Source organism: Coregonus lavaretus (genome assembly GCF_964263955.1).
Source record: "Coregonus lavaretus genome assembly, contig: HAP1_SCAFFOLD_553, whole genome shotgun sequence".
Taxonomy (NCBI): domain Eukaryota; kingdom Metazoa; phylum Chordata; class Actinopteri; order Salmoniformes; family Salmonidae; genus Coregonus; species Coregonus lavaretus.
Genome location: NW_028159156.1, coordinates 59,443 through 71,063, shown reverse-complemented (window position 1 = coordinate 71,063; position 11,621 = coordinate 59,443). Strand labels below are relative to the sequence as shown.

General features: G+C 40.5%; 1 protein-coding gene across 1 annotated transcript; it reads right to left on the bottom strand.

The window, feature by feature from the left end:
- Positions 1-5,568: 5,568 nt before the first annotated feature.
- On the bottom strand, positions 5,569-11,340 carry LOC311123223 (extracellular calcium-sensing receptor-like; the record flags this gene model as incomplete). Its single annotated transcript, XM_084197481.1, has 7 exons — positions 11,207-11,340; positions 9,814-10,108; positions 8,903-9,192; positions 8,370-8,665; positions 7,805-8,025; positions 6,748-7,093; positions 5,569-6,473 (listed from the first exon to the last, which is right to left on the bottom strand). Exons 1-7 carry the CDS (start codon positions 11,263-11,265, stop codon positions 5,569-5,571), a joined length of 2,412 nt encoding a protein of 803 aa, XP_084053607.1. The 5' UTR covers positions 11,266-11,340.
- Positions 11,341-11,621: the final 281 nt, after the last annotated feature.

Below are 11,621 nucleotides of genomic sequence, written 5' to 3'. Positions count from 1 at the left end.
TTAAATGAAACTGGTCAACTTTTTTATTTATCACAATTTTCTTTAACCAATTTTGTTCTTTAATTCAAGGCCGACAGACAGGTTCCTTACTTTTTTCCTTCTTCCTCTTTCCTCTTCCATTTTTGCGGTAATGGTGCAATTATTTGGTTGTAATTTTGGGTAGAGCAGAAATTTCCATATGTTTTTTTTAGTTACATGTGCGACATAACTCCACCAGTCCTACCGATAATATACTTTTTTCTCAAAGAAAAAGGTTTATTTGATCAATTAGTATATTTGAGTTTAACCACAATATTTTTTGCAATATTTGTTCTGTCATTTCTGGAGGATTAAATTGAAATTACAACCAACTTTCTATGGCTTCTTTTAGAAATAGTGATATTTGGAAGATGATTTCCTTATCAAATAACTGAAAGTGAGAGGTTGTAATCTGAATAAAGGGAAAAAGTCCCTTCTTGAACATTGGGTGAGACAATCTTACTAATTTGCTAGAGAACCAGTTTGGATTTAAGTATAACTTTTGTATGACTGAAGCTTTTAGTGATAGGTCTAATGCTTTAATATTTAATCATTTCTGTCCTCCGAATTCATATTCATTATATAAATAGGCCCGTTTAGTTTTGTCTGGCTTGCCGTTCCAAATAAAATTGAATATTTTTTTCTCATATAATTTAAAGAACTGTTCGCTAGGCGTAGACAAGACCATAAGCAAATAGGTAATTTGGGATAATACTAAAGAGTTAATCAGGGTGATTCTTCTACAAATTGACAGGTATTTACCTTTCCATGGTAGAAAGATCTAATCTATTTTTGCTAACTTTCTATTAAAAGTTATTGGAGAGAGATCATTTATTTCATTTGGGATATGTATTCCTAGTATAACCACATCACCATCAGTCCATTTTATTGGTAAACTACATGGTAATGTAAAAATTGTATTTTTTAGTGATCCAATACGTAATATAGTAAATTTATCATAATTAGGTTGTAATCCAGAGAGGTTAGAAAATGTATCTAGATCCTCTATGAGGCTGTGGAGTGATTCAAGTTGTGGGTTTAAAAGAAAACATGAATCATCAGCGTACAATGACACCTTTGTTTTTAAGCCCTGGATTTCTAATCCCTTGATATTATTGTTGGATCTGATTTTAATAGCTAACATCTCGATTGCCACAATAAATAGATATGCTGAAATTGGACAACCTTGTTTCACTCCCCTTGACAGTTTAACATTTTCTGAGAAATAGCCATTATTTACTATTTTACACCTAGGGTTACTATACATGATTTTAACCCAGTTTATAAGAGATTGTCCAAAATTGAAACGCTCCAGGCATTTATATATAAACCCCAGTTGTACTTTATCAAATGCCTTTTTGAAGTCTGCTATGAATAGCAGGCCTGGTTTCCCAGATTGTTCATGGTGTTCTATTGTTTCCAGTACTTGCCTTATATTATCTCCAAGGTATCGCCCATGTAAAAAACCTGTCTGATTTGAATGAATGATGTCTGACAATACATTTTTAATTCTATTCGCTATACATTTTGCTAGAATTTTTGCATCACAACACTGAAGTGTAATGGGCCTCCAATTTTTTTAATGGATTGGATCTTTATATTTTCCACTTTTATCCTGTTTCAGTAATAATGAAATCAGACCTTCTTCTTGAGTGGCTGATAATCTACCATTTACATAGGAGTGGTTAAAACATGCTAATAACGGTCCTCTTAGTATATCAAAAAAGGTATGCCATCCAACCCTGGAGTTTTCCCGGACTTAAAGTCTTTAATTGCATCCAGAAGTTCCTCCTCTGTAATTTCACCTTCACATGAGTCTTTCTGTATGGCTGTTCATTTTAAATTATCAATAGAATAAAATGTCTACAATTTGCTTCAGTTAGAGGAGATGGAGGCGACTGAAACGAAAACATATGCTTAAAGTACTTTGTTTCCTCCTTCAAAATATCATTTGGTGAATCATGGGTGACTCCGTCGTTTGTAACCAGTTTCAGTAAATTCTTTTTGGTAGCATTCTTATGTTGAAGATTAAAAGATAATTTGGTGCATTTTTCCCAATATTCCACCCAGTTTCCTTTTTTTTTACTAATATATTACACTTGATCTTTCTTGAATAAGTTTCTCAATTTCTTTTTGTTTTTCCTCCAATTTATTCTGAGCCTCTATGTTACAGTTTTTATTGCTGTCTATCTGTTCTGTTAGACCTTCTATTTCCTTTGTTAGTGTGGACTCTTTTGACCTAAATTGCTTTTGTTTTCGAGATGAGTACTGAATTGCATGGCCTCTAAAGGCACATTTAAAGGTGTCCCATATAATAAGAGGATTTGCTGTACCTATGTTATGTCGGAAAAAGTCAGTTAGAAATTCCTCTGTCCTAGTTAAAAACAAGTTATCATCCAATAGGCTTTGATAAAATGTCTAATATCCTCGCCCACGTGGTAATCCAGTAAGGGTAATGTATATGCCAATTACATGATGGTCCGAGTGCATTCTGTCCCCTTTCAACACTTTTTAAACTTTTGGTGCCAACGAGAATGACATAAGAAAGAAGTCAAGACGACTAGCTTGATTGATTCTCCGCCATGTATATCTCACTAGATCAGGATATTTAAGCCTCCATATATCTACTAGTTCTAATGTATCCATGACATTCACGATTTCCTTAAGAGCATGAGGGTGATTGTTTGTAGTGTGATTTCCTTTACGGTCCATTGAGCTATTTAAAACGATATTATCATCTTCCACCATAATAATAGAGTCTTGAATTGCTTGCAAGGTTGATAATTTATTATATATATTTCAAAGAAGTGTGGATCATCATTATTTGTCCTTAAAGGTTAATGAGCCATATCTGTTTATGGTCCAATAACATAGTTAAAATAATCCATCTACCTTGTGTATCTGTTAATTAATATCATCACCCCTTTTGAGTTTCTTAGCCGATGGGAGAAGTATATTCCCCCCCCCCCCCATTCCATTTTCCACGCAACTTCATCTAGAATTGTTGAATGGGTTTCCTGTAAACAATAGATATTATATTCCTTCTCTTTGAGCCATGTAAATATTGTTCTTCTTTTGTTATTATCTACTAAGCCATTACAATTATGACTGGATATACTTATTTCACCACATACCATAATGAGATATAAGTTTCAAATCTATTTGTCATGATATATGTTTGTAAATTTACCAATAAAAAATACCATAGTGATTGAGTGTCCATATACAGTGAGGGAAAAAAGTATTTGATCCCCTGCTGATTCTGCTGATTCTGTACGTTTGCCCACTGACAAAGACATGATCAGTCTATAATTTTTATGGTAGGTTTATTTGAACAGTGAGAGAGAGAATAACAACAACAAAAAAATCCAGAAAAACGCATGTCAAAAATGTTATAAATTTATTTGCATTTTAATGAGGGAAATAAGTATTTGACCCCTCTGCAAAACATGACTTAGTACTTGGTGGCAAAACCCTTGTTGGCAATCACAGAGGTCGGACGTTTCTTGTAGTTGGCCACCAGGTTTGCACACATCTTAGGAGGGATTTTGTCCCACTCCTCTTTGCAGATCTTCTCCAAGTCATTAAGGTTTCGAGGCTGACGTTTGGCAACTCGAACCTTCAGCTCCCTACAACTGTTGTCACCTTCTCACCAAGCTGCTTGGCGATGGTCTTGTAGCCCATTCCAGCCTTGTGTAGGTCTACAATCTTGTCCCTGACATCCTTAGAGAGCTCTTTGGTCTTCGCCATGGTGGAGAGTTTGGAATCTGATTGATTGATTGCTTCTGTGGACGGGTGTCTTTTATACAGGTAACAAACTGAGATTAGGAGCACTCCCTTTAAGAGTGTGCTCCTAATCTCTGCTCATTACCTGTATAAAAGACACCTGGGAGCCAGAAATCTTTCTGACTGAGAGGGGTTCAAATACTTATTTCCCTCATTAAAATGGAAATCAATTGATATCATTTTGACATGCGTTTTTCTGGATTTTGTTGTTGTTATTCTGTCTCTCACTGTGCAAATAAACCTACCATTAAAATTATAGACTGATCATTTCTTTGTCAGTGGGCAAATGTACAAAGTCAGCAGGGGATCAAATACTTTTTTCCCTCACTGTAGCTATACCATGATATTTGCATTGTTACTAAGTAATCCTCCAATTGTTCTCCACTAACTGCCCCGCTAAAGTCCCTCCCCATCCCAAGTTGGGACGTCATCCCAGTAATCGGGTGACCACCCCTGTCCCCCGGATCCCTATGCCCCCGAGAGGCAAGGACCCATCCATCTAAAACAGCGCACACTGCCACCCACAAAACAGAAGCAGGCAAACCGCCAAAAGCATTTCCAATGCTCTCACCTCTCTCTCTATATAGCTATTTAAAAAATATCTATCTATTCAAATATCTTGCATATCTTATTATCCATTATTATCAATTATTATGCGTAATAATGTCGGCAGTTCATGCGTATTATTTGAACCTATAACCCGAATTTTGGCAAACAATTATTGTGATTCATCCTATATTCTCCCTAACATCCTTACCCCCTTGCAACAGATGAGGGATACACACACACACACATACACGCACATACGCTTACACACTCAACCCCTTTCCTCCACAATCAACCATAAGATTAGATGCTCAATGGTTGTTACATCCCAGAGCCCAAATCAAGAAAGGAACTGATTTACGAATGCATATACAGTTACAGCCGTTTGAGAAAGCATGCAAAATTGAGCAAGAATGGACAACAATGTGAGATTTGATTAATCTATTTAATCTATGTCATGTCCTAGGTGATGGAGATCAGATCCACCCTCTTCACATGAGACACGAACGCTCTGGTCCCCCGTTGTAACCATTTTCCCCAAGCATCTATGTGCAGTCAGACCTTTGAATTGTAAAGTGTTACTCCTAACAAATAACTAATTATGGTTGCTGTCCACTACATTGCACTAGAATGCAGCAACCATTTGGCTTCTTGTACAGTGTGTGTCCTAATTACTAAATCAACTGTTCTAGTAGTTGACGTTTGCATGAGAAGACTGCCCCTCACTGGACACTGGGTTGAAGTGTTTGGAATAATGTGATAAAGTTGGTTGTATGTGATCTGTAATTAATAAAATATAACGAATATAAAAAACTAGGTATTTACCAAATGTGGATTGAAAGGCCAAGCAAATCATTGACAAGACACAGATGTATCTGAACATGTTTATTGTAGTATACTGTTATAATACATCATATGATGAATTAAATTAGCAATTGAACACATGCACTTCCATGTTATATCAATTCATAAAGGAATACATATTTTTTTACAATGGAAGTGGTTCCACTCTGTAGGCTACTGCTAACCACATCATTTAGCTGGTCAAATTAGATTGAACACTCTAGATTTGAACAATAACTCAAAACATTGCAATATCCAAAGTGACCCTGTGTCATGTTTCTAGTTACAATGTAACCAATGATTATCTGCTAAATTCATGGTAATCTCTGTCAGAGTAGTGCTACCTAACTGTTTGATATACCATATCACTGAATGTTACAATGTGTTCTTCCCCATAAGGTGTTTCTTGGTGTTCTTCTCCGGCCTGAACAGAATAATAAAGCATTTTGGAACAAATAATAAAAAGAACAACCCAAAGCTAGAGGCGATGATAGCAAATATCTCCACAGCTACAGTGAACTTCCCAGGAGAGCTGACATAAGCTGGGATAAAGGTGATCCAGACTGCACAGAATATGAGCATGCTGAAGGTGATGAATCTGGCCTCATTGAAGTTATCAGGCAGCTTTCGAGCCAGAAAAGCCAGCACAAAGCACAAGAGAGCCAGGAGTCCTATATACCCCAACACAGCCCAGAAACCAAGAGCTGAACCCACATCACACTCTAGAATGATCCTTTGCTTGTAGGTAGTGAGGTTTTTAACGGGGAAGGGAGGGGACAGGACCAACCACAGAGTGCATATCAAAGCCTGGACAAACGTGAAGGACACCACAGTCAATCTCTGCTGTGGAGGCCCAAACCATTTCATGACATTACTGTCTGGAATTGTAGCCCTGAAGGCCATCAACACCACTATTGTTTTCCCCAGAACACAAGAGATGCAGAGGACGAAGGTGATCCCAAACGCTGTGTGGCGCAGCATACAGGACCACTCAGAGGGCCGGCCAATGAAAGTAAGAGAACACATAAAACACAGAGTCAAGGAGAAGAGCAGCAGGAAGCTCAGCTCAGAGTTGTTGGCCCTGACGATGGCCGAAGTTCGGTGGCGGTAGAAGACGGTTGCCGTGGAGATGGCCAGACAAGCCCCGCCCACAGAGAAGGCAGTCAGGATTATTCCGAGAACCTCGTGGAAGGACAGGAACTCCACAGGCTTGAGGACGCAGCGGTCTCTCTCAGTGTTGGGCCAGTGGTCCTCAGGACAGATCAGACAGTCTGAAGAATCTGACCAGGACAAAACAACAGACATCAAATGTTAATAATAGCAGGTTCAGGTTTTATTTATTTACACATACAAATACATGTCCCACAATGCTGCACATGGGCAGTTTACAATAAAGAATGGTGAATTGCTGTGCAGCTTACATAAGATATTAAGAACATGAACGTGATTGATAGACACTACCTTTGTAGTGCTAGTAATATGAATAAACCACTACGTAGTAAACAATAACAAAAATGACCACACATTTTCTGCCAACTATTCCTATAGGCCTACCTGTGTTATTGCTGATCTCTCCCTCTGCACATGGGATACAGTCATAACAGCAGACAGGCTTTCCTTTCTGTGCAGCCTTACGAGTGCCTGGGGGACAGCTCTCACTGCACACTGACACAGGCATCTGTGTACTGTTCTTTACCCAGGTGATTTCCTTCTCGATGTGAAACCTCTGGTCAGGGGGCAGGGATGCATCATAGCGCCCCACTGTCACAAATTTCATCTTCCCACTCTCCCCTATCTGCCAGTTGACCAGCTCATAGGTGGCCACTGGGTCCCCGTTGGCATCGAAAGACACCTGGTACCCGTTACGGGAGAAGTTCACCCTCCTCAATCTCTCCAGGACCTGGTGGTTGGAAGGGCAAGGGAGAAAGTATGGAGGAAAGAGAGGGAGAGAGGGAGAGATAGATGGAGAGAGAGATGGAGAGAGGGGAAGAGAGATGGAGAGAGGGAGAGAGGGAGAGAGAGAGTGAGAGAGAGAGAGAGAGAGAGAGAGAGAGAGAGAGAGAGAGAGAGAGAGAGAGAGAGAGAGAGAGAGAGAGAGAGAGAGAGAGAGAGAGAGAGAGAGAGAGAGAGAGAGATGGAGAGAAGGGAAAAGAGAGATGGAGAGAGAGATTGAGAGAGGGGAAGAGAGATGGAGAGAGGGAGAAATAGATGGAGATAGAGATGGAGAGAGGGGAAAAGAGATGGAGATAGATAGAGAGAGGGAAAGAGAGATGGAGAGAGGCAGAGATAAATGGAGAGAGGGGAAGAGAGGTGGAGAGAGAGAGAGATGGAGAGAAGGGAAGAGAGATATGGAGAGATAGATGGAGAGAGGAAGAGAGAGATGGAGAGAGAGGGAGAGAGAGATGAAGAGAGGGGATGAGGGACGGAGAGAGGGAAAGAGAGGGAGAGAGGGAAAGAGAGGGATGGATTGAGGGAGAGAGAAACAGAACCCTCATTTACCTGATGTATTTATCAGAGGTGTTACTTCAGAACCAGCTATAATGTATAGTGAGAATTCTAAATAAACAGGACATAAAATATCAGGACATTTTACTTTTATCTAGTCATTCACCTGTGTTGGTTTCACATTGAGGTTTTTGTCACAGTGCACAGTGGAGTTTGCACTCTCTTCACAAACAATGCTGTGGATGGCGTGTGCTATGGCGTAAACAGCTTTATACACCATGTTAGTGACACGCAGCTGGGATGTATCTGTGTAGGGGGTTTTCAGCTGATGTATATCCTCACTACCATCACACACCTTCTCCTTAACCCCTACACCTGTAGTAGTCCCTACAGACAGACAGACAGAATGTTAGATAAGTAGATATATAGATAGATAGATAGATAGATAGATAGATAGATAGATAGATAGATAGATAGATAGATAGATAGATAGATAGATAGATAGATAGATAGATAGATAGATAGATAGATAGATAGATAGATAGATAGATAGATAGATAGATAGATAGATAGATAGATAGATAGATAGATAGATAGATAGATAGATAGATAGATAGATAGATAGATAGATAGATAGATAGATAGATAGATAGATAGATAGATAGATAGATAGATAGATAGATAGATAGATAGATAGATAGATAGATAGATAGCTAGGACACTGTAGATACCTATCTCCAGCCGACAGCCAAAGGCTCCCTCCCAGAACTCAGTGAGCAGGGGAGAGCTGGACACCTTCTGGGGGGAGAGGTCCAGGAGGAAGTCCCTGAGGCCGGGGATGACAGAGCGCTGGATGCCAAATCCGATGGCCCCGGCACACAGGCTGAAGTGCACCATATTTGGGTCGGTGATCCAGGCCTCACTCCCGATCCACTGGCGGGGCGGAGAGGGCAGACGGTCCAACTCCTTCAGCAGGATCCTCATGTCCGCAGTGGCTACGAATGCAACCACCACCCGGGCTGTGGAGCTGTGGGGAACATGATTAAAACATAAAACATGCTTGTCATGTTTGTCATTCATTGGAATGTCTCAGTGAAGTGAACATGAAGATCAGTATTAATCAACACTTTTGTCATGCTTGAAATATGCAAATCGTGTTGGTCTCACAGGTCAGCTTTGGGAAAACAGAGAAATTAATAACAATAGCAGCTTTTACAAATATGGTTTTGTGTGAATGAAAAGTTCACAAGTAATCATGGATGACCTGCGGATCACGTCGGCCACCCGTTGCACTCTGCTGAGTGGGTTGGTACGGTAGAAGGCTTCAGAGTACTCCACACAGATGCCCTGCTCTTGTGCCGCCTTTAGGAACGCCGCCATGCCGTTATTACCGTAGTCGGAGTCGGAACGGACCGCCCCAATCCAGGTCCAGCCGAAGTATCTGATGAGGCGGGCCAGAGCGGCAGCCTGGAACTGGTCACTGGGGATGGTTCTGAAGAAGGTTGGAAACTGTTTCTTATCACTCAGACACGCACAGGTGGAATAGTGGCTCACCTAGGTAAAAACAGACAGTCGAAAACATGAAAAAGAACATAATGTCGGCCAAACAAGTCTCATTTATAGGCTACTTCCTTATTTTTTCCCTTTAGCTATGTAGTATGATGTTAGGGATACATTAATAATAAAAAGTAAATGTATTGTTTTTCATTAGGCCAGAATGAAAAGGATACACATTTCTACCCAAGACCTTGGTCATTCTACTCATGTTGAAAATAGTTTAATAAGACATACTGGTGCTGAGAAATACATGAGTAAAAAGTGTGACACCAATCCCTGGTCTCCCATAACAACCTAGCCTATGAAAGATAGTCCTCAGATTGTTTAAATGCCTCCAGACGTTCTCCAGACTCATAGTCCTCAGTCTATGTTCAAATGCCTCCAAACGTTCTCCAGACTTCCTCCACATAATTTCACACAGAAATGTATATTCCTGAAGGAGAGGAGAATACAGTTGGAATACAATAAGTTAAAAGTAGATTTCTTTCCTGAAAGAGAGGAGATTAAAGTTGGAATAGAGTAAGTTAAAAGTTGAACTCTTTCCTGAAAGAGAGGAGATTAATGTTGGAATACAGTAAGTTAAAAGAAGCTGAATGATTTCTTTCCACAGGAGTTTACCTGAGGAATGCCAAAAGGGCCGATGATGCGCGACATGCTGATGGTAGGTGTGGAGGCAGACTCGCCCACAATAGCTGTCACCGTAGCCGACCCCGAGCACTGTTCTCCGGTATCAAACATGGGGTCCAGGCCGTTAGCCAGCTGGAAGGCCACTTTCACGGCCATCGGGACTGAGGCGCAAGAGTCGTGCACTTGATAACCAAGCGTGACACCCGGTAGCAGGTCCGAACTGTTGTTTATTTCCTCAACTGCGAAGACCATGGCGCGCGAGAAGCGCAACTCACGGGAATCCATACTGTAAATAGAAGATGGGTGAGTGAGCACCTCTTGACTAAATGGTAAACTAGCACGTAGAATGTATTTTTATTGAATAGAGTTACCAGGGCAAACAGCCTAATATCTATTCTCATATTCCACACTGTCTATAGGCCTACACATTTGTTATCTGCAATTGAGGACATTGTAGGATAGCCTCCATTTTGAAAATATGATCCTTTGTAACAGTAGGCTTCACCTACTCTCTATGACACAAACACATGGTTTCTCTGTCTTTAAACACACTGTTTATCTCTCTTTAAAACAAAGTTTATCTGTCTTTAAAACACTGTTCATCTGTCTTTAAAACACTTTATATGTCTTTAAAACACTGTTTATATGTTTATCTGTCTTTAAAACACTGTTTATCTGTCTTTAAAACACTCTTTATCTGTCTTTAAAACACTGTTTATTTGATTTTAAAACACCGTTTATCTGTAATTAAACACATTGTTTATCTGTCTTTAAAACACTTTATCTGTTTTTAAAACATTGTTTATCTGTTTATCTGTCTTTAAAACACTGTTTATCTATATTTTAAACACTCTTTATTTGTCTTTAAACACACTGTTTCTCTGTCTTTAAACAGACTCTTTCTCTGTCTTTAAACACACTGTTTCTCTGTCTTTCAACCAAGCGTGACACCCGGTAGCAGGTCCGAACTGTTGTTTATTTCCTCAACAGCGAAGACCATGGTGCATGAGAAGCGCAACTCACGGGAATCCATACTGTAAATAGAAGATGGGTGAGTGAGCACCTCTTGACTAAATGGTAAACTAGCACGTATAATGTATTTTTATTTAATAGAGTTACCAGGGCAAACAGCCTAATATCTATCCTTATATTCCACGCTGTCTATAGGCCTACACATTTGTATTCTGCAATTGAGGACATTGTAGGATAGCCTCCATTTTGAAAATGTGATCCTTTGTAACAGTAGGCTTTACCTACTCTCTATGACACAAACACTCGGTTTCTTTGTCTTTAAAACATTGTTTCTCTGTCTATCATAAACAGTTTATCTGTCTCCCCACACAGCCACAGTCCCTGTCCCCCACTCCCTCTTGCGCTCACTGACCTCCCGGTGCACTGCAGGGGTTCAGGCAGGCTGGTGTAGCTGTGTTCCACAGTGTTCATGTCGTAGTGGATGGAGAAAGCACCCCCGATGACAAAGTCCCCGTCCTGGGAGAACGCCGGAGGACGAGGGGTGCCCTGGAGCCTGCATCTGACAGACTCCAGCCCAGAGCCAGAGGCAGAGGCAGACCAGAGCAAGGAAAGCCCACCAGCCACCACAGCCAGATGTAGAAGACCCAGACTACCAGCCAGACTTGGATCCAGAGCAGGAGCCGGAGAGAGACTCATTCCCCTGATGTGTAGAAGGTATGGGGTAACACAGCGCCACACAGACCCATGTCGGTCAGGTTGTCTCTCTACTCCGAGTTAAATACTATCCCACTGGCTTCTTCTGTGGGGATTCCTCTGGGGATCACATT